Genomic DNA, 22,412 nt, shown 5'->3' on the forward strand with positions numbered 1-22,412 from the left:
CCGTTTGCGGCACAGGGTAAATACCAGGGCATGGGTGCAAGGGAGGCGACGCCACGCGCAATGCCGGGTCCTCGTGCAAAGCCGAAATGCTCACCTGCGGCAGTGGGACCATCGGGATGCACCCCGGAGCCAAGCAAACACCCTGGGCGCACGTCACCACATCCCCTCTGCATGCAAAGGCCCCCGAGGGAGGGGGTCCCCAGTGTCCGGGTGTGCCTGGGGAAGGTCCCACGGGACCAAATACCTGCCCTCCAGCACATGTGCCAGGCCAAGGCATCGCTCACCACATGTACCCAAGGCATCGCTCACCACATGCCCCTAAGGCAGAGCAGGAACAACTCCAGCCCGGACAGACAGACATGCTGCGGGGAGCAGGAGAACCAGGCTGTGACCCCGCGGACCCCCATGCTGGTGAGAGGAGGGGGCCTGCACAGCATCTCCCGGTCAGCTGAGCCCTCGCACCCTGAGAACCGCCCCTGGCATCACCAGCGCGGCCAGACCACACGGCACATCCCAGCTCCGAAGTTCGGTGGGCGGCGAGACTGGGGAGGGGACAGCGGTGGGGGGGACATCTGCGACGCATTCAGGGGCCATCCCGCATCCGGGCAGCCCAGCCACAGCCCAGCATCCAGCCAGCCGGCCCCGGCGGGGAGCCCTGCCCTGTCGCCAGCCAAAAATCCCCCCTCCCCATCCCTCCCGCTCCCCCTCACCACGCTCCCGTTAACGAGCCCGGAAGAAGGAAACAGCCCTCCCCACCGCTGCCCTGTTTACCAAGAGCTGGTTCCAAGCACTCAGGAGAATAGCAGGAGCATTTCAAGGCCCTGTTTCCACTCGGCTGACACACACTATTTATAGAAGCCCACAATTCTCCCAGAGCTTTCCTCGGGATCTCAGCAGAAATAGCCTGCCCCGGGTCTGTGCTGCCTCCTCTAAGGAGGCCAGGGCAGTGCCGGCCCCCCCAGGCTTCCCGTAACCTTCCACGGGCTTCCATCGCTTCTCCTCCGCCGGCTGCCCCGCTCCCGACATGTCCTTGGCTACCCTGTCCCCGCCACAGTGCCAACCCTTCGCCTCTCCCCCCCCTCCCAAAACCCTGGCCATCTCCACCTCCTGCCGGATCGGTTCCCGGCGGGTGCGCGGTGGCTCCGGCGGGTACGCGGTGGCTCTGGCTGGCGTCCGCTCGCCGGACGACGGAGGGAGGGAACCGGACTGTGGTTCACGGGGGGGGGGGAGGCTGGCAGCTGGGTGAAAGCCACCTCCCGCCTGACTGCATCGGAGCGCGGCAGAGCCCCGGGGGACTCGCACCGGGGATGGAATTGGCCTATTCAGGTTACAGAGACATGGCAGAGCGGAATTTGGCGCCACGCCATCCCTTCTCCAGCCCCCCCCTCGCCCTCCTCTTCCCCCCCTCCCCACCACCACCACCACCCTCCCCTGCAAATTCCTCAGCCCAGCAGGAGAAGCCAGTGTAAGGGGACACCTGGGGGGGTGAGGAAGAGGGGGGAGGCCTGGGGGGGCCCCGATTCGGACCATGCGCCCCCAGCGCCCGCCGGCGTCTGGGTCGAAAGCGAGCGGGCAGGATCCGTGCCCGTCGCCCTGGGGGTTCGCTTCTGCTCTCTGTCACGCCAGGATAAATCTGGAGCGACTCCACCGCGCGCCAGGGCTCGCAGCAGCACACAATGAGCTCAGCCCGTGGTTTTTGGTGGCTGTTCTGGCAGCCACGGGCTGAGGGGCTGGATGCACGAGGCCACCTGGTCGCAGCCGGGGCCACGTCCTCCCCAGGCATGTAAACAAGGGGGGACCCAGGTGCCTCCGCCTGCCCCAGCCTTGGGGACACCAAACACGTCCCCTGGGTGGGCAGAGGGTCTGGCGTTAGCGTGACCCCCGTGCGGTGACTCCAGCCCCTGCCAAAGCCACCGGTCTCCCGTGGTCCCCATTGCCATGCAAGCACCGAGGGGCCACGCCGGGGGCAGGGGGGGGAGAGGATTTAAATCAGCTGATCGATAAAAACAAATCAGAGGGGGGATGACAGGCACCGAAGCGACAACCGCTTGCTGCGCCCCGCGCCGCGGACCACGCAACTTTGCCGGCAGTGCTGGGGCGAGCCCCCCACCCCTACCCCCCGGGGCTGCCCCCCGCGGGCCAGCCCACCGCTCCCCGGGGTCCGGCTGCCAGGGGAAGGGGGGGTGGGATGCTCTGCCCCGGGGGGCCCCCCACGTCCCCCGGGAAGCCCGGCTAACCCCAAGCGTTGTTGACACGCTCGGCTCCGGCGGCGGCCTGCCTTCTAGCGGAGGGAGCCGGCTCTGACAGCTGTCACTCAGCGCTCGCAGCCGGGGGGGGGAAGCGGCGGGGGGGGGCGGCCAGGGGGAGGTGGCCGAACTCTTGAGATCGCAGCCCCCCCGGCGGGGGCTCGCCCCGGGCCCCCCCCCCGCACGCCCCTCCCCGCCCCAAGTGCCATTAAACTCCTGCAATTTTGGCACCAACTCGCCGCGCAACTTCAGCGCCTCCTTCCCCCCTCCCGCTCTGCCCGAAGGGGGTGTCCCGTGTGTCCTCCCCCCCTCCCCGCCTCCCAGCCCCACACAAAGGCGGGGGGTCCCCGGTACTCACCCGCCGGCTGCTGCGCTCCGAGCCCCTCGGAACCCGCCCGCTTGGGGAGGCTCCTGCCGTCCGGCGGGGCTGCGTCCTGACCGGCCGCGGGAGTCCCGGAGCCCTCGGCACCGCTCGCCACCTTCAACGAAAGCATTTCCAGCGCCTCCTGCTCACATTCTCCCCAGGCAACTCCGCTCCTGCCAGCCCGCCCCCTCCTCCGTCCCCTGCCTGCTCTTTCCTCTCCGCTTTCCTCCTTCCCTCTTCCCCCCCCTCCACCCCTCTATTTTATTTTTTTCCGGGCTTTTCTCTCCCCTCTGCCGCTTAGCTTTTTTTTTTTTCCCCACTAATTTTTTTTTTCCTCCTCTTCCCCCCCCCCCCCCCTTCGCCTCTCACACACACAAAAGGCAGCGGAGCGGGAGGCGGAGGGGAACCGACCTCCCCTCTGCGCCTCCGCCGCTCGCCGCCTGCGGAAAGCAAAGAAAGACACAGCGCAGCAGAGCCCTGGCTTGCCGCTGCCTCCCCCCTTCCTCCTCCTCCTCCTCCTCCTCCTCCTCCCTCCTCCTCCACCTCCTCCCCCCTCTCTCTTGCCTTCTGCCGCTCCCGGCTTTGTGGGGGCTGGGATAAAAAGGGGGGGGAGCGGAGCCGGCGGCGAGGCGCGCCCTGCCCCTCTCTCCTCTCCGTGCGCGGCGGGGACCGCGGCTCCGCTTCGCTCCGCTGTCAGCGGCACGGCCAGCATCCGGCACCCCGGGGAGCCGTGCAGCACCGCCGGGGCATGCCGGGCCTTGTAGTCCTTCCTTTCTTCCCCCCCCCCCCCGCTTTTTTTTTTTTCCCCTCCTTCCTTTCCTCCCCCCCCTCCGCCCCTCTTTCTCCTCCCCGCCGTTGCGAAGCGCGCGGGGAGGGGCGCAAACGGGCGCGCCTCCGTTGCGTGCTGCTTGGGGAGGGGGATACTTATGGGGGGGAACCCGGGGGGGGGGGCACCGAAGGTGGTTTGCCCCCCCCGGGTGCCCCCCCCCCCGAGGTCCCAATGGGATGCGCGGGGCATTGCTGCCCTCTCCCGGGTTGCACCCGCACTGCGCACCCCCCTCCCTGAGGATGCAGGGGTGAAGGGACACAGCGCCTGCAAGCCCTTCCATCGCAATCCGGGGTGCACATCTGCACTTCATCACCCTCCCCGTCTCAGCACCCCTTTTCCCCCCCCCCCCCACTTTTAATTAATTTTGTTTTTAAGCAGAAGCTCTGTCTGGGGCCTGGAAACTTCCCCACTGTTTGGTAACACCCTGCTCTTCTACTTTCTTTGGTGTACGGAGCTGTGTCCCCTCTCGGCCAGGTCCCAGAGGGGATGCCAGGAGGGCAGGTGGTGACTCAGGCCCCTTGGGACAGCGGTGGCAGAGCGGGGAGCTGCCCCCCAGCTCCCCGAGCACCCCATGACCTCCCTCCCCGTGGCTCCGTCAAGCATCTCTCCAGCTCCTTCCCTCCAAGTCTCCGCCAATGTTAATGTTCCCAGAGCCGGGTAGATACAATATAATTAAAGTAGATAATACCACTGATGTTTGTTATGACATTGTGTTTTTGTGAGTGACGAGTGAAGGGTTAACTCCAGGGAATTGGGAATATTGCTTGGCTGCTAATAACACGTGAGTCATCGATGAAATAACACATGGGTGCAGGGAGAGACACAGCACCTGGCTTTACAGCAGCCCTCCCGCCTGCGTGGTGCAGGTTGGGGTTTGATGCGTATTTCTGGATCAACAGGCAGCGAGGAGCCAATCTGTGCTCAGGATATGCGCTGGGCACCCCAGCTTCGCCGCCAGACTGGGATGAGCTGGTGAGCCGGGGTCAAGCTGAGAGTTGTCTTCCAGTGGGGAAGACAACTGAAAACCACTGAATTGCACCTGAAAAGCTGGCAGCTCCATCCCCAGGCTCCGTGCACCCCCCAGGATCTACAGGGATGGATCAGGGACCACCTGGGCTCTGCACACCCCGGATAAGGATGGGGACCAGTCTGCATCGCTCCTGGAAGCGGTGCAGAGAGGAGGCCTGGGCTCCAGCCCGGTCAGCAGAGGAATCTGCACACGCAGACAGGATCGCTGCAATTGCTGGTGGCTGAGTGAGCAACTTTGCAGGCTTCCTCGTCCCCTCGCCCTGAATGTCAGCTTTGAATTTTCTTGCTATTTTTAGGGACGGTTCAAAAAACGAGGAGGATCCCTCCCTTCTCGCCTTGCAGGGCTTTGCGCCCTGTGAATATTGCAAGGCTGGGTATTGCTGCACCCATGTGTGCACTGGGGGAGCGGGACGGAGGGACGGGTCAGCTGTCTTGCACAGACAGGGAGAGAAGGAGGTCGTGCAAAAAAACATTATATTGCAGGCAGAATGGGTTAGAATGTAAAAGATTTATTAATTTAATCCGAAGCATTAAAAGGTCATGTATTAATCAAAGAGATGCTTAAAACTGTCAAAGTCCTTTGTCAGGTTTGAAGTGCATCTCCATAGTTATCATAAAATATATATATCAGTCTGGCATGGAGCCCTCGGCAGGGCTGGGAGCGGGGATGAGGAGCAAAGCGAGGCACTTTGCAGCAGGGTCCCTGCGGAGGGGCATGCACGCTCTGGCCCTGCCAGGCTTCCCTGTGTGCCCAGCACCCCCACGCTGAGCTGGGTGCCTTGTGGGCCACCCTGCTTGTCCCCAGGCTTGGGTTTGTCCCCCGCTCAAGTCAGGCTTGTGCCCCACGGCCGTCCCCAGCTCGGCTGCATGGGGTGGTTTGGGTTTGGGGTGGAGGTGGGGAGATGGATGCGATGGGCTTGGGAGCGGGGTCCTCCCCTCGCCCCTGGTTCAGAGAGCCGCCGGCGGGCACGGGCAGCTCCCGGCTGTGGCAGGCGACATTGGGGTGGGGGAGCCGTGCCCACGCCACCCGCATCACAACTCCGCGGGTGCTCAGCCCCGCCTGCATCTCTTTTTACCGGGGGAGGGGGATGGCGGAGGCGGGTCCCCAGGGCCACCCGGGTCACCCGGGCACCCTGTCCCCTCTCCCAGCCAAGTGCTGTGTCAGCAGTGTTGGCGTGGACTTACGCTACCATCTAGTGGCTGCTTTACCGAGCCGGGGCCACCGCTGTCCCCGGCTCTCAGCCCGCGTCCCCGCGCCCTGCGGGCGGCTGCCCCAGAAGTCCAACCCTAGTCCCCCAAACCCGGGGGGCGAAGGCCCCGCTCGCCATCACCCTTGCCAGTATCAGGCCAGCGGGTGACTTGCCTGGGTTTGTCCCCCGAAAGCTCTGGTTGGCTTGCCTGGATGGTGGCGGCAGTCGGCATCCCGAAAGCCACCAGCTCCCCAGGGTGGAAGCAGGGGGTTTGGAGGCAGCGGGGTGCAGCGGGGTGCTGTGGGGGAGAGCTGGGGCGCACGGACACAGCAGGGCGAGGGGGATGGCAAAAAGTGTTTGATGCATTGCTGGGATGCGGGAGCTGCCTTTGTGGAGGGTGCGGTCCAGAGATCCCCATTGGGCTGGGGGGATTCTGCCCCTCTGGCGTCTGCAGAGGATTGGGGCCATCCAGATTTTACCCCGATAAATTTAAGCAGCAGAAGAGACCCATCCATCCTTGAATTCCAGCCCTGTGCTGCCCCAGAGCAGCAGCAAAACCATCCTGGATTTCTCCCCAATGCAACCATTTCTGAGCAGCCCCAAGCAGCAGCGTGCCCTGGGCAGAGCAAGGCTCCCACTGTGCCTTCTCCCCATCTGCATACATCTGCCCTGTGACCGAACCATCCCCACACCTTGCTTCACCCAAGAAATCTCCATCCCCAAATCCTGCTGCTCCCCGGTTGCTGCCACGGCTGCTGCTGTGACCAGTGCATGGCTCTTCCCAAATCTCTGTTCTTTTTTCCGTGGAAAAATGTGTCCCCTCCCAGTGACTGCTGCTGAGCTGCTGGGTGACTGCAGATAAATCCCTCTGTGCCTCAGTTTCCCCTGTGGGAACACAGTCCCTGCAGGCCTGGACCAGCAGTCCTCAGTCTGGTTGAGCCTAAAACCACATTTTTGGCCATCTTCCACTGTTGTCTGGCCATTGCCGCCATGGGGACGTGGCTCCAATCCACGACCCAGGAGCTCTGCTGGCTCTGCCCATCCTTGGGGAGCTTGGGCCAAAGGGGACAGGGACAGACCCGGTTCCCAGGCCTATTTTGGGTGGGGATGGCTCCTTCCCGACCTTAAGGGAGAAATGACTCCCAGCAGCAGCTCTGGGTGAGGGGACCGCCCTGGGGAGAGTGGCAGTGCCGCGGCTCCCTCGTGCCAGGGTCTGCAGCGCCGGCCATCTGCAGCGGTCTCACACCTGCGCCCACTGTGTGCTTGGCACTGGGTGGGCACGCTCACTCCAGAACCCCCCGCCTGTGAGCTCCTGCCGCACTCGTGCAGACCGAGGCTGGCATGGCGCAGGCAGAGCAGCCAGCCGGAGCGGGATCGCGTGGGCTGGGCAGGCACGGGCAGGGTTTGCAGGCAGGAGCAGGGAAGGTAGGTCTGGCCACGATGGGGACAGGGGGCCTGGGAAGCATTGGGGGGACCTGACACCGCAGTCTCATGCTGGATTTGGCCCTCAGCTATAGGCAGGGCGAGGGCAGGGGAGGTGATGCTGAGCTGCTTTTGCCTCCTCTCCAGAAGATGCTGCAGCCAGGGCTCAGCTCTGCAGCACTCCTGCGATGCTGCAGGAACCGGTCACCCGGGAGAGGAAGGGGCCAGAGGCCCCGGGTCTGGATGCTGACCTTCGCCCTCCCCAGCACCCGCAGCTCTGTTTCCTTCGAGCACCCAGCGCAGGCTCTGCAGCAAAAATGAGCCCTGCAGCACCTTCGGAGGGGTCCCAGCCTCCTTCCTCACCTCCCTATCGCTCCTGGTTGGCAGCACCCCTGGGTGGACCCGTCGGTCCCTCCATCCCTGGTCAATGCAGCCCAGCATTAACATAAAATCGATGCCCCCTCCCCTGCCCAGCCTTCGGTCACCCCAGGGCAAAACCCTTTAACCCCTTCTCTCCGGCCTCGGGGCGCCCATGGAGGAGAAGGGGAAAGGAAAGAAGCACGGACGCCAGGACAGGGGTCCCTCCCTGCAGCCCCTTCATGCAGATCCCTGCAACCTTGGGCCCCACTCTCTGTCCCCAAGAGCTTTCACACTCATGACACCAAAGGGGAAAATTAGAGACAGACCACGGTGACATGACCACGGTCCTGCAGGGAGAGACCACTGCAGCACAACTGGGTTTAAAACCATGTGGCCAAATCCACACGGGTCCCCGGGGCATGGCATGGCCAGCACAAACCCTCTGGCTTGGCCCTGACCCACTCCTGCTACTAGCACCGCTGAGAACGAGAGTCCTTGGCTGGGGACACGGGAGGGTGGCATCATTTCCCATCAGAAGGTCAGGATCTGGCCCAGGCTGTGGGGAGGCAAAAGCGGAGCATTAGAGGGGCAGCAGCAGGGACCCCACACCACCAGCCTGCCCCTCCGTGCCAGGCCAGGCCCCAGATTTACATTTTTATTCCTTTTTAAGTGAATTTTATGCTGGAGGGAATTGCCACGTTGGCAGCCCAGCAGAGCAAGGGCCTGATCCTGCTCACTGCTGCCCTAGTGTAACCCTGCTGGGCAGCCGGACTGTGGTGGGATCAGCCCCTCCGAATGCCCAACCAGGCAGGAATGGGCAGGAACCAGGCAGGAACAGGGATCAAGTCGGGGCCAGGGGACTGGCACAGCCAGGGTCCAGCACACCGGGGTTTGTCCGGCAGCGTCCAGCAGTCCATCACACCCTGGATGGAGTGGCTGCCTGTGGGCGCAGCAAAGGTGATGGTGAGCCTTCCTCCCCGCTGGTGCCCAGCTGCTCCCTCCTCCCACCCGCCTGCGCTTTCCAGCCCTCTTCTCTCCACAGGTGCCCACCACGGCCGTGCAGCCGCATCCACCTCCTCCCTGAGCCAGCGCTGAGCAGCTGCGGCTAGAGGCTGTTGCCTGGCCCCCCCAGCCACAGCCGGGGTGCGCAGGGTTGGGGTCCCCATGACCCCACCCCCCAAGCCAGCCCTGCTCTATGAAACCTCCAGCTGCAATTAAGTGGGAGACTTTAATCACCAGGGCTGAGCCACAGATGGACCCTACTCAGTGCCGGTGCTGGGGGGCATGGGGTGCCAGGGGACACGGGGGGACAGGGGACACAAGGGGCACGGGGGGCACAGCTCTGCTTTGTTTCCCCAAGCAGGGCTGTGCCCAGCTCAGAGAGCAGGCATTGAACTGGGGTGCTCCCCGCACGGGGCTGGAGAGGGACAGGACGTGTCCCCGTGGGCCTGAGGACAAGGGACACATCATGTGGGTGAGACGTGTGCGACCCACACAAAGCGATATTGGTTTTGGGGTGTGGGGTGTGTTTCAGAGCCTGCGTGCACTGAATATTAGGGGGTGCATGTGTGCGTGCATGCGTGCACGGAGCTGCGGGCAAGGTTGCACCAAGCACATGTGTGTGCACACCCAGGACAGGCAGCATGCATGTGTGCACCAAACACACAGGCGTGCACATGTACGCACGCCAAGCGCAGGGGCGATACGAGGCAGGGAGCAGCCGGGTGGGCAGAGTGGGCAGCCCTGAGGGGGGTGGCACAGCCTCAAGCCCCAGAGCCGCCGGGGAGGGTGACGGAGAGAGTGCTGTGCCCGTGGGGTGCCCCATGTCCCCCTGACCCCACACGCCTGTGTGTCCCTGGGTGCCCAGCCCCAGGCATGGAGCGGCCGGAGCCGGTGGCTGCAATCTGGCACCCGGGCTCTGCCCGCTGCGGTCCAGTGCCAACCGCCTCCTTGCCTCGGCTGGTGGTGCCACGCAATCTGCTCTCCTCGCATGGCCCCCCCGGCACCGGGCATCGTGCCATGCTGCCCAGCCAAGCCTGGCTGGGGGCCTGGCCCTTACCGGAGGGATTTTTCCCTGGGATGGGGAAGGGGGGCGGCCGCATCCAGCCCTCCTCCGCTGCATGCCCCTGCGCCCGGGGAATTTGCAGCCCTCGTAGAAGCTGGGGTGAAGCAGGATCCAGGATAGTGACATGTCCCCAAGCCCCCTGGCATGTCCCCAAACCTGCTGCCATTGGCCCTGTGCCCCCCTCCCCACCTGCCCAGGGCCTCCCCCCCACAAGTCTGAGCCCCCCCCCGGATGGGGCCGGGGCCAGTCCCCAGTTCCCACCAGTGCTGGGGAATTCATTAGCCGGCCACAGCTGGGCCCTGCTGGGGAGGCCAAGCTGCGAGGAAAATTAACCTCTTCCTCCCCAGCCTCCAAGCATAGGACCCCCCCCACCAGCACGTCTGCCCTCACACAGAGGAGGGGGCCAGCAGCTCCCCCCGGCCAGACACTGCCCAGGGACCCCCCTGCTAATTAAACCCAGGCTGCTGCCTTGTTAATGCACATGTCCAGGAGGCAGCAGGAGGGGACGGTCCCCACCGTGAGGATGCTGGATGCGGGAGGGGGCTGCCCTGCGTGGGGGCAGCTTTGCAAACCCAAATGCTTCCCAACCCCACTTTTCCAGCCTTTTATTTACAAGGGGAGCTGGTGCTGCAGCTCCAAATAGCCTGGGGGGAAAGGGGGGCCTTTCTCTGCTCTCCCTCGCGGAGGTGGGCCCCCCAGTCCGGGGTATGTCTGTGCCCTGGGGCTGGAGGGGGTGAGGATATGGCCCTCAGTCCTGGCTTGACTCAACCTGGGAGCCCCCCCAGGTGGGGATGGGTGCCCCCACCCCAAATCTTGCAATCCAGGGTTGTCCCCCAGCTCTACCAACACCCTCACTCCCCCTGGCCGGTGCCTATCCCCCACTGGGGCAGCCCCCCTCCCGGGGGGGCGGGGGCAGAAGGACCCACGCTCCCCCCGCTTGTTAGAAAGGTTTTATTTCTCTCTATTTACAGACTGGATTTAAAAAAAAAAAGTCCCTCCCCTTCCCTCACCGCCCCCGGATGGCACTGCCCACCCACAGCCCTGCCCCGTGGGTGCAGGGGAGCCTTGGCCCTGGTGAGTGGGGCTGGGGCCAAGCCTGGGACTGCAGGCACCACCCCCGGGAAAGGGGGTGCCCCGGGGGGCAGCCAGCCCCCAGGAGCCAGCCGGCAGGGTGGCATCCCCCCCTCCAGCGCCATCACATTCACATTGCGCCCCAAGTCCTCCCACCAGCCCCCGTTAATGCTTGCCGCAGGGGTTTGAGCCAAGGTGCAGCTGGGACCCCCTGGGCACCGCAGGGGTGGCCCTGTCCTGTACCCCCTCCCCGCCCCGCATGGGGCAGAGGGAAACAGCCCCTGGGGCAGAGCTGCGCCCCATAGCCGGGGCCCCTGATCCCTCCAGGACCCCTTGTCCCCCCCCAGGACCCCTTGTTCCCCCCCAGTGCAAGCAGAGGTTTATGGCTTTCAGGATTTGGCTCTACTAAAAGGAGAGGAGATAAAAGGGGGGCAAGGAGATTCCCCCAAATACAGGGATCCCTGTGGGGTGAGGTGGCTGCTGGGGTGAGGGGTATAAAATCTTATAAATTAAAGATGATATAAGGGGGGGGGGGGGGTTGAGGTGACCTTCCCTAGGTCAGTGCCAGGATGTGGGGGGCTGAACCCCCCCAGGTGCACAGAGCTGAGCTGGGGGAGAGGAGATTGGGGTTGGCATGGGGAAGCCCCCCCCGCCCCGAGGCCTCTGCTGCTGCAGGGCTAGGGGTGTCTGGGGGGGCACGGTGGGGTACCCCACCCTCCTCCCCCCCAGCCAAAGCACTTCTCAGGTTCAAAGCTGGGTGTGAAGGCAACGAGAGAGGGGCCGGGGGGATGGGGGACTGGGTAGGGGGCACGGTTTTGCCCCTTCTCTGAGTCCAAAATTCTTGTGCAAAGTCCCCTGTCCTCCCCAGGGCACCCCGAGCGCCCCCCGTCAGGCATTTTGGGGGACGGGGCACAGGCAAAGGGAGCAACAACCGCCCTGCAAAAAGGGGGAGATTTGCCCAAAAGCCACTCCAGAGCCCAGCTAGGGAGTGCCAGCGCAGGGTCACTGGTTGTCCCCCGGCTGGTACTGGGGCTCAGTGGCAGTGAAGTAGTCCTCGAGGAAGGACTGGAGGTACTCGAAGGTGGGGCGCTCCTCGGGCTCCCGCTTCCAGCACTGCATCATCACATCGTGCAGGGAGGGGGGGCAGTTGCCCGGGCACTGCATGCGGTAGCCCCGCTCCACCTGCTCCAGCACCTCCCGGTTGTTCATCCCTGCATGACAAGGACACCCCACTCAGCGACCAGCATCCCCATGGGACAAGCCAGTGGGGAAACTGAAGCACGCTGAGGGATGCAGGGGCATTGCCCCGTGGTTTGGATATGGAGCCCAGCTTAGCGCTCGTCTCTATGATGGGCAAACTGAGGCACAGTGCAAGCCTTTGCCCTGCCTGCACCCTGCTGCCCAGCTTGCCTCAAGGGTGCCTGCTTGCCCTGGTGGGGCCGTACCTGGGTAGGGCACCCGGCCTTTGGTCACCAGCTCGGTCAGGAGGATGCCAAAGGACCAGACGTCCGACTTGATGGTGAACTTCCCAAAGAGTGCAGCCTCCGGGGCCGTCCACTTGATGGGGAACTTGGCACCTGCAAGGGGAAGCAGGTGAGCCATGCCTGGGGCACCCCGCTGCACCTGCACCTGGGGTACCCCACACCTGGGGCACCCAGCACTGGGGACACCCTGCACCTGGGGCATCTTGCACCAGAGGCACCCTGCACCCGGAGCGCCCTGTACCGAGGGCGTCCTGTACCGAGGGCGTCCTGCACCCAGGGTACCCTGCACTGGGAGGATCCTGCACCAGGACACCATGTACCAGGGGCACCCAGCACCCAAGGCACCCTCTGCCTGGGGTACCCCACACATGGGGCACCTAGGATCCGAGGCACCTTGTACTGGGGGCACCCTGCACCTGGAGTCCCCATCATCTGGGACACCCATCATCCAGGGTATCCATCACCCAGGATACCCATTCCCTGGGGTACCCACCACCTGGGGCACCCATCGCCCAGGAGACTCAGCATAGGGGGTGACCAGCTCCAGGCCCAGGGTGGGATGCATCACAGAGGGGACAGGGCAGTGGCCCCCACAGCAGTGGGGCACCAAGCTGGCTCACCCTGGCGTGCCGTGTACTCGTCGTCCTCGATGAGGCGAGCAAGGCCGAAGTCAGCAATCTTGCACACCAGGTTGTCTCCCACCAGGATGTTGGCAGCACGGAGGTCCCGGTGGATGTAGTTCATCCGCTCAATGTAGGCCATGCCCGCTGCGATCTGGGTTGGGGGAAGCAGTGAGGACCCCCCAGGTGCACTCCCTTGGGGGCACTCCCCCACCCCTTGCCAGCCTCCCCAGTACCTGGGCAGCCATGTCCACCAGCTGGGGCAGCTTCAGGTAGCGACCGTCCCCATCCTTTAGGAAATCCAGCAAGCTGCCTGCAGGCAGAGGGTGCCAGTCAGAGCACCCAAGAACCAGCCGTGCCCACCCAAGGGTGCCCTCCCCTGCATGCCCCCAGCCCTGGGACCAGCTCCCTGCCAGCCCTGGCCGTGCTCAGGCAAGGTGAGGCTTGCAGAAGAGCTGGGAGAAGAAAAGCTGGGGGGGTCCCTGGGCATTGCCCCCTGCTCACCCTGGCTCATGAACTCGGTGACGATGTAGATGGGCTCCTCCGACACCACAGCGTAGAGCTGCACCAGCTTGTCATGCCGTAGCCGCTTCATGATCTGAGCCTCCTCCAGGAAGGCTTCGGGTGACATGGTGCCTGGCTTCAGCGTCTTCACCGCCACCTTCGTGGTGCCGTTCCACGTGCCTGGGCCAGGGAGACAGGGTCACCGCGAGCCAAGGGGACAGCCAGCCTCGGCAGGGCCGGGATAGAGAGGTGTGTGGATGGATGGGTGCATGGATGGAGGGGTGGATGGGTGCATACTTGCATGGATGGGGGATGGATGCATGGATGCATGGAGGGATGCATGGATGGAGGAGCAAGGAAATCAGGGCAGGACAAGGAAGGAGCATGATACCACCATACCCCACTCAGGACAAGGAGTCCCCCTCGCCCCGTGGCATGCAGACAAGGCACCCATGAGCTCATCTCCCAATGTCAACCTTACCCCATGCCCCATCCCTCCACAGGGGAGCCTGTGCCAAGCTGCCATCTCCCCCCCAGCAGTGGGTACCACCTGGCACCCCACGATGCTGCCTGCCAGGGCAGAACCGGACTGCTCTTGCCTGCCGCGCCCCCCGCCTTGGCCGGCTGGGCCAGCCTTACCCATCCACACGTCTCCAAAACATCCCATGCCGAGTTTCTTGTTGAGGCTGATGGATTCCCGCACTATCTCCCAGGCGTCCTTAGCTAATCCCAGGGTCTGGGGCTTCATAGCGGGGCACGCGCGGATTAGCAGATGGCACAACCCATCGTTAGTCTCTGCAGGGGTGGGGGCAAGGAGGGGAGGAGGGAGGGAGGGGGTGCGATGGGATGAATGCAGCATGCATGCCGAGCGGAGGGAGCACGGGGCGTCGGAGGAAGAGGATGACGAAGAGGGGACCCCCCGGCCTGGTCTTGTCTCCTGCTTGTGGTCCCATCTGAAATGGTGGGGCTGCTTGCCCATGCAGGGACATCATGGGGCATCCTGGGGTTGTGATACCAGAGCGGGACATGGGACATTTCCCCGTGCCTGCAAACTGGTGTCACTCAGCCTGTCCTGGCAGGCAGAAGCCCTTCCCTGGAGGGGTGCCAGGCCTGGGGGTGCCCCTGCCACCACCCCGCCGCTCGCCCCGGCTTGCCCGCCGGGCCCTACCCATCCACACTTCCCCGAACTGCCCGTTGCCCAACTTCTTGAGGAGCTGGAGGGATTCACGGGGGATCTCCCACACGTCTTTGGTTTTGACCGAGAGGTCGGCCAGCTTGGGCGTTCCCTTGTGGCACGGCACGGCCAGGCGGCAGCACAGCCCGGCCGCCCGCTCTGCAGCACCAGGGCAGGGGGGACAGGCATCAGCCCGGGCATGGACCCCCATCAGCCCTTGGCCCCCACCCACGACCCTGGGCATTGCCCAGGCTCCTGCGTGGTCCAGCCACTCCCCACTTATGCACACACATAAATGGCGTGCACCCCTCTCTGCCTCCCCCAGGGATGGCCCCGCACCCCCTTGGGCTGGGCCGGACCCCCAATCCCCCCGGCTGTGCCTGGGGAGCAGCTGATGCCCACCCAGACCCAGGGGCTATTTACCTTCTCTGGAGAGGCCAGGCACTCTCTGCACCCAGGACATGGAAGAGGGAGGACCCTCAGGGGGTCCCCCAATGCTGCCACCAGAACAGGTCCCTCCTTCTCCAGTTAAGCTCAGTTAACCCAGTGGCTGCCTCTTGCCAAAGGGTCTCCTGGGCTTTCCCCACCCCTCCCCATCGCCCCACCGTGCCACCCCCCTGTACCCCCCGTCCCACCCTACCTATATAGTGCTGGACCAGCTGCTGGACGGTGTCGAACTGGGCGCGGGTGGTGATGTAGTAGCCCCCATTGTCCAGTTTCCGAATCTTATAGTGCTTCACGTGGTCTCCCTTGGCCTCGTCCCAGTCCCGGATGGAGAGGGAGTAGGCACCTACATGGGGGCATGGGCCAGGGTGGGTCAGGGAGGGACATGGGGCACAGCCTCCGGTGTCCCTGTCCCCCTCCCTGTACCTTTCGTCGTCTCGCTCTCCCGGATGAGGAAGGTGCCCCTGCAGTTGCCGTGGCACAGGAGCTGCCGCTCCGCATCCTTGCGCCCGATCTTCCCGAAGTACCACCTGCCACAAGGCTGGGCTCAGCACTGGGAGGGCACCTCCGAGGGGCACCCATGGGGACCCCACACCACAGCCACTTGCCGGCACCGTGGCACTGCCAGGGCTCACCAGGGGTGCCAAGACATCCGGGCTTGAGGCAGATGGGGTCGGGGTCCCCCTCCATCCCTGTCCCCCCCGTACTCACTCTTCTGCCTGGATAGAATCCACGGGGGCCACGTAGTTGCTGGGGATGTAGCCTGTGGCACCCGAGACCAGTGACCTGGCCTCCCACCAGTCACCCTCCCTGGGGAAAGAGGAACTGAGAGTGGAGGGACAGACAGATGGACCTGGTGACCCTGCACCTTCCCTCACTGCACACAGCACCCCCAGACCCTGCTCTGCCCTGCCACAGAGGGCACCCATGCCGGGGTAACTGCCGAGACCACCCAACTCATGACACACATGGCCCTGGTTCTCTTGGTATCCAGCAATGGAGCCAAGGCAGAGCCTGGGTCCTGCGGGGGGTACCCGCGGCATGGTGGCACCTCCCTGGGGTGGTATGGGGGGGCTGGGGGTAGCAGGGGGCCCGGGGAGGCTCACGTGTTGTTGATGATGTGGAATTTCTCCCCCTTCTGGAAGGTCAGGTCATCCTCCGTCCTGGCCTCGTAGTCATACAGGGCGATGAAGAGCGTCACACCCCCGCCTGTGGCATGCGGAGGGGATCATGGTGAGCCCTCAGGTCCGCCCCAGGTGCTGCAGGGGTGCAGCCAGACCCCCCCTAGCACCGAGCCCCCCGCTGACCTGTGATGCCCCCGCTCCGCATTTGCAGCGTGTTGGAGGTGAAGACCCCTGGCCCTGCGAAGGATGGAGTCGAGGGCACCGCTGCGCCATGGAAGTTGTTGAAGTCAGGGATGCGGGTGAAGATGGTGCCCGGCTGCGTGGGGTCGGGGTCATACTGGGAGGCGGGGGGCGGGGGGGGGCCCACCTCGCCCCCCACCTGCTCTTTGCCGGACCCCTTTTCTTTGCAGTGCACACAGCCCATCCTGGGCACGGCCTGTGGGACAGAGGGACTGTGAGCCCCGCGCCACCGCGGCAGGGCACACGTATGTGCACATGCATGTGCACACGTGGTCCCCATCAGAGGCACTGGGGTGGACGCGTGAGGCCCTGCCCACCCCACCCCAGCCCTGGGAGGAGTGGGGTCCTGCCACCCCCTGGCACAGCAAGCTGCGTGCCTGTGCTGTGACATGGGGGCACCAGGGTCCCAATGGGCACTGTCACCAGCAGGGACCAGGCTGTGAGGAGGGCTGTGCTGTCCGGGGGACCCTGTGCCCCCCCGGCACCCATGGGTGCTCCCGTTCACAGCAACCCCACTCACTGCGACAGCTCCTCGGGTCACTTCAGCTGCTCCATGTCACCTCGGGGAGGAGAAGAGGCACCTGTGGACACCGGGGCGGGCATCAGGCAGAGGGCAAGAGTCCTGCACAGGCTGCAACACTCCTGCCACGGGCTGAAACACCCCTCCAAGGGCTGCAACACCCCTCTAAGGGCTGCAACACCCCTCCAAAGGCTGCAACACCTCTGCCATTGGCTGCAATACCCCTGCACAGGCTGCAACGCTCCTGCATGTGCTGCAACACCCCTGCATGCGCTGCAACACCCCTGCATGGGCTGCAACACCCCTGCACAGGCTGCAATGCCCCTGCACGGGCTGCAATACCCCTGCACGGCCTGCAACACCCCTCCGCAGGCTGCAACACCCCTCCATGGGCTGCAATACCCCTGCATGAGCTAAAACACCCCTGCATAGGCTGCAAGACCCCTGCATGGTCTGCAACACGCCTGCACAGGCTGCAACACCCCTGCACGGGCTGCAACACCCCTGCACGGGACACAATACCCCTGCATGGGCTGAAACCACATCCCTGAGTGGGTTTTTCTCCTGCCATGTCCTCCACAAACTGATCACCTCCCTCCAAGGGGAGATGCATCCCTCGGCTGCCCCAAGGCTGGAGGGAGCCAGGCTGGGTGGAAAGGGGCCCTCGAAGCGTCCCTGTCCCTTCTGCGCGGCAGGGGAACTGGTGTCTTGGCGGAGGAAGGGCCCTGTTTGCCTCACTGCGGTCAGGGCTGCGCTCTTCTGGTGTCAGTGAAGGTGTCATGGAGGAGGAGGAGGAAACCCGACCTCTCCCTCTGTGGCTGCAAGGAGACATTTCTGTCCCCAGCCCTGTCACCTCCCCTGGGTGCTGGCCACCCACCCACACCAGTCTGCCCAGTTTGGACTGCGCAGAGTTTTCTAGTTGAGGGCTCTGCAGCGATACAGCAGAGCTTGCCCCGTCTCCAGCCCAAGAACGGAAGGAAGGTGCCGTGAAGCCGTGCTTCGCCTGGCAACCATGTCCTGTCCCCTGCGCTCTGGAGAGCAGGACGAGATGGAGGTTTTGGGGCAGATGAGACGTTTCAGGCGGGTTTCCCCGTCACGGTCGTTGATTCACTTTCCTCTCTCTGGGCGGGGGGTGGAAAGGGCCCGGCTCCCCCCCTTCCACCTTCGCTTTCGACACCAGCAGTGTGGCAAGGCTGCGGCTGTTGCAGATGGGGCAGCGTTGCCAAATCCAGGAGGGCTTGTCTGCTTGGGGTTTTTATTTTTGCTGACAATAAGAGGCTATTTCAGCTGACGAACATCCCCAGCTCTTGCAAACCCTGTCCCCTCTGGGTGGGAATCACCCGCCCTGTTGCCACCATTGCACTCAGAAACTTCCCATTTTGCTGAATTTCTGTGCCGAACGTGGCGGCAGTGCTGCCACGGCTGCTGGCAGGGATCAGGTAGGCAAGGAGCATCTCCTAGGCAAGCACAAGCCCCAAATATCGCAGCACCATGGGGTTTAGCCGCTGCTCATGCCGTGCCCAGCTGCCATGCAGCAGCATTGCACACATGCTTCCCCTTCTCTGGGCACCCACAAAACCCCCAAGCTGGTCCCTGCCACCTCCCAGCCAGGCAGGGTGGCATGAAAACCATCCCCTTGTGCCGTCCTTGGGGAGGGGACGCAGCCAACCTCATGTCTGATGGCTGCGCGCTGGTGCCTGGCCCCACCTCTCCCGAAAAGGAGCTGCTTGGAGCCTGGGAGCAGATGGCAACTGAGCCCTTCCCACACCGTCTCCACCAGCACAGGTCCCGGCCAAGCTGCCAGCTCCTGCCCCGCTCTGAGATCCAGCCAACTCGTCACCCCTGCCACTGCCCCCGCCCCACCGGGCATGGCTGGGTGCGATGCAGCCGCATCCCCGGCCGCCTGTCCATCTGCTCCCTGGCCCCCTGGGACATGGGGCAGTTCAGCCCCATCCCCAGCTCCCAGCTGGAGCATGATGTCCCGGTGCATGCTGGTGTCACCCCGCATGTCACCTCCGGTGCCAACGCACCCTGTGGGGATCACCCCCATCCCCTGCCTCCATTCCCCTCTGGGGAATAACGGCGATGGAGGGGTCAGGCTCTGGGGGGGTGCAGCCACACGGAGAGATACAGGTGCTGCTGGAAATGTCACGCACCCAGTGCCGTGGGGACAAGCCAGGGTGGCATTTGCCAGGCTGAGAGTGGGTTCCTGGCACCCAGGCGTGCCATGGCTCCCCAGGGAGCATGTGGGTGGCAGAGGGGCAGCTGCTGGAGGAACCCAGCCAGCACCTACGCAGCGGGAGGAGGAAGCAGCAGGAGCACGGCATGGGGGAGGAGGGGGAGGAAGAGGATGGTGCAGGCAGGATCCCAGGCCTTGGGGACCACGGCAGCCGGGGGGGGCCAGGCAGGGACCACAGTGGGGCTGAGCAGTGGCTGCAGCCCGTTGGGTACCCTGTGCCCCCCTCATGCCTTGTTCCTTCCCCCTCACCCTGCACACCCCTGTCCAAATGTGGCCCGGCATCTCGGTGGCTCTCACCGCCCTGCTGCAGCCTCCCCAGGGGAAGAGGAACCGAGACTGCCGCAAAGCCCAGTCTGGAGCCTGCCTGGGCTCCTCCATCACCCCATGGCTTTGGACCTTCCTGGTCCCGGGGGGGGAACTGAGGCACAAAGCAGCTGCAGCGCAGGAGGGGAAGGTGCCTCATTAGGACACACAACACCGAGCCGTGTCCCCATCCTGTGCCCAGGACTCCCCCAGACCCGGGGAGAGGATGAGAGGACGCATCCTGCCTCTCCACCACGTGCTCCTCGGACCAGTGCAGTGGCAGATGGTGGCATGTCCCTGCTCCTTCCCTGCTGCCCCCAGTCCTGAGTCCAGCCCTGCAACCCAGAGCTGGGGCCCTGGGGTAGAGCTCTGCTCCTGCTCCAGTCCCTCCAGTTCACCCAGTGCCTGGTGAGTCTCCTGCAGCTCCCAGCGGAGCATGGCAGCCCCTAGCTCAGCTTGGCCCTGGTGGGAGCAGGTTCCCCAAGGACAAGGGGTGCAAGGAGGGACAGGGAGGCTCCTGCTGTGGCCGGAGAGACCCACACCACGAGCATACGGCTCCAGACCGCCACGAGACGCGGGGACACCAGCAGAGGTGGTGGGATGGGATGCAATGCTCTGCCGGGAACATGCAGATGGGGTGACAGCTGCAAGAGGATCCCCCGAGCGTGGGTTTCCCGGCAGGGCGTCCCACCCTGGTTGGGGGACGCAGGGGGTTGGAAGCACCAGCTGTGCCTGTCGGCAATGCAGTGGTGGCATGGTGCTATTCCCGGGCACTCTCCAGCAGTGATGCCTTCAGGGACACCCCTTCCCCTGCCTGCCCGTGAGCAGGACAGGGTTCAAAGGGGGAGCTGCTGGCCCCCAAAACCAGCTGTGCTCCAGCTGGGCATGGCCAGTGCTTGGTCGGCATCGTCCCTGTGCCAGCCCCAGGAGGTGGCAGGGCACTGCCCCCCACCAGTACCCCGGGGCAGAACAGGAAGGACTCGCCACCCCCCAGAAGTGATCTGCCCCCGCAGGCCCACCCACCAGCGACCAGACCCACGGCAGGGGGTGTCCCCTTGCCCCTTGCCCTGGGAGGAGATGCCCAGGGTGGAGGGAGGCTCCCCCCTGGCCTCCCAGCCCCATCGCTGGCTGGGAAAGCAGGATTTCCGCTGGAAGAAGAGCAATTCCCGGATCCGAGGGGCTGCAGGGGCGGAGGGAGGGAGCCGGCCAGGGCTCCAAATACAATGTCCCGGGAGGAGCGGGGCGGGGAGGGAATTGTGCAGGGCAGGAAGCGGCGAGTTCCTGTCCCTCCTTGGGACACACCAAGGACTGGGGACGAGGCAGAGCTGCAGAGAACGGGGGGAGCACCCACTCCAGCCAGGGCCTGAGCCCCCCGCAGCTGCCCCCAGCCCTGGCCAGGGAGAGCTCAGCCCCCAGCATCCCCTCGTGAGCACTTGCTGGGCTGGCAGGCCATGGGCACCTGTGGGGCTAGGGGGAGCAGGTGTGTCCCCCACCATCCCGGTGTCCCCTGGGGTGCCGTGACCTGCCCCCTCCCCAGTGCTCGGGTCCAGTGCAGGTGAAGGCACCATTTGTCTGCGCAGCCTCCCCGCCGCGGTGTCGCCGCCGATTAGTGCCGGGAGGGCGATCTGGAGCTGGCGGCTGCCCCCAGCCCCCCCCGCACCACGGCCCCGCTGACCTGCTGTCCCCCAGGACAGGGAGGATGGGGGTCTCCTGCGCCCCCTCCCCGACTCATTGCAGAGGCTGGTGTTGCCCGGGGGGGAACACTGAGGGCAGGACTCAGTGGCAGCCCCTCAGCAGCCCCCACCGGGGGCATGGGGCCCTCTGTCCCTACAGATCAGTACCCCATCCCACTCCGGACCCAGAGCCACCCCATGCATGGGGGGGCAGCTCTCAGCACCCCCCAGCACACGGCAACAGGATTGAGAGACACCCCTCCTTCACTGCAGGGAGCAAAGCCCACCACCACCCTGCACCCCACGCCCCATGCAGCCCCGTGCATCCCTCCTACCGTCAGCCCTCCTGCTCCGGCTCGCATGGACCCCCGCTCCCACGCTGCCCTCGGCTCCCGGTGGGACCGCAGGCTGGGGTGCCGCTGCAGCACCCCAAACCACCTGGCGCTGGGGGCCGGGGTGTCAAGGTGGGTGGCAGGGCAGGGCAGGGCGAGGTGGGTGCCGTGTGGAGAGCGGGAGCGCCTGTGCGTGTGTTTCCCCTGTCTCTTCGGTGGTTTTCGCAGCCGAGCAAGAGCTTCCCCTCCCCTCGCCCCCCCTTCCTCCCCGCGCTCCCAGCAATGGTTCATTGTACCAGCCAGCCCAGCCGGGGCGGTTGCCGGCTCACCCTCCGGCACGGCTTGCCGGGGCTCTCCGCCTGCCCATGGAGGTGGCATGGGGGGGTCAGGCTGGCATCAGGGGGTCCCTGGTCCCCAGCAGCATGGGGGGACACTGCCATGGCTCCCCAGGCTCTGCCTGCCAGGATTTACTGGGTGCGCGTGGGGATACCCGGCTGTGTGAGATCCAGCTCCACTCCTGGAGGCAGTCTGTGCCAGGCTGGGGTGCTGCCTACACCCATCCAAAGACAGAGCCTGGCATTGCCCCATCGCCCCCCTGACCCCCCGATCCAGCATCCTCAGGCAGGGGATGGCACGGGGACATCATATTGCAAACAGGGGGCTGTGACCCCGCGAGGGGCAGGAATAAGGCGACCTTCTGATGGCAGAGCACACAGAGCAGCTGCCCATCCTCCTGGCACGGGGTCTCTGCCGCGGCAGCTCTGCTGGGACGGGGTGAACTTGGGGCAGGGCAGAGCCATGGAGGGGCGGTGAGCAGCCCACCTTGCCCGGCAGATAGCAAGTAGCTTGGGACCATGTTCTGGGGGGTTCCCATGTGTCTCCCCAGGATGGGGTGCAGCTCCTGGCCAGCTCAAGCAGTTGCTGTGGCTGCCGATAGCCCACCAGATACCGGACCCCTTATTTACGCCTCGTCCAAAGTTGCTAGTGGGACGACCCCAAGATTTGGCATCGGTCACACCGACCAACAAACTTTGTCAAACTCTGGGAGAGGAGGTGAGCCCCCAGCACCCTGCCTGAGCCCCCCAGCACCCTGCCTGAACCCCCATGCACCCTGCTTGTGCTCCCCGTCCAGGGTGCTGGGACACCCACCCTCCAGAGAGCACCTCAAGCTTTTGGCAC

The 22,412-nt window shown here is 64.9% G+C and overlaps 2 protein-coding genes across 6 annotated transcripts in view; both read right to left on the minus strand.

The window, feature by feature from the left end:
- Positions 1-2,687, minus strand: part of AHDC1 (AT-hook DNA binding motif containing 1) — a 52,283-nt gene extending 49,596 nt beyond the window's left edge. For both annotated transcript variants that reach the window (XR_014230109.1, XM_082329536.1), the window contains exon 1: positions 2,605-2,687. The gene's annotated coding sequence lies outside the window, so the exon portion shown is untranslated. The remainder of the gene's footprint in view (positions 1-2,604) is intronic.
- Positions 2,688-10,514: 7,827 nt separating this feature from the next.
- Positions 10,515-21,447, minus strand: FGR (FGR proto-oncogene, Src family tyrosine kinase). Of its 4 annotated transcripts, none has more exons than XM_082329474.1 (13): positions 21,237-21,447; positions 16,687-16,747; positions 16,110-16,362; positions 15,909-16,011; positions 15,514-15,612; positions 15,229-15,332; positions 14,999-15,148; positions 13,824-13,979; positions 13,185-13,364; positions 12,917-12,993; positions 12,681-12,834; positions 12,022-12,153; positions 10,515-11,787 (listed from the first exon to the last, which is right to left on the minus strand). In XM_082329474.1, the coding sequence occupies exons 3-13, from the start codon at positions 16,348-16,350 to the stop codon at positions 11,579-11,581; spliced, it is 1,605 nt and encodes a 534-aa protein (XP_082185600.1). In that variant the 5' UTR covers positions 16,351-16,362; positions 16,687-16,747; positions 21,237-21,447; the 3' UTR covers positions 10,515-11,578. The 4 variants fall into 4 exon arrangements, with proteins under 4 accessions (XP_082185600.1, XP_082185599.1, XP_082185598.1 ...); XM_082329473.1 differs by lacking the exon at positions 13,824-13,979 and adding an exon at positions 14,353-14,517; XM_082329472.1 differs by having other exon boundaries at positions 15,514-15,627.
- Between the last annotated feature and the right edge of the window lie 965 nt (positions 21,448-22,412).

The sequence above is a fragment of the Platalea leucorodia genome (assembly GCF_965183815.1).
Source record: "Platalea leucorodia genome assembly, chromosome: 18".
In the NCBI taxonomy this organism is placed as follows: domain Eukaryota; kingdom Metazoa; phylum Chordata; class Aves; order Pelecaniformes; family Threskiornithidae; genus Platalea; species Platalea leucorodia.

Excerpts from the sequence above, each read along its gene's own strand:
- FGR (XM_082329471.1), bottom strand. The coding sequence starts at position 16,350 with ATGGGCTGTGTGCACTGCAAAGAAAAGGGGTCCGGCAAAGAGCAGGTG. Across the intron at positions 15,149-15,228 it reads GGAGAGCGAGACGACGAAAG|GTGCCTACTCCCTCTCCATC; the intron begins GTACAGGGAGGG and ends GCCCCCATGTAG. Across the intron at positions 12,154-12,680 it reads CGAGTACACGGCACGCCAGG|GTGCCAAGTTCCCCATCAAG; the intron begins GTGAGCCAGCTT and ends TTCCCCTTGCAG.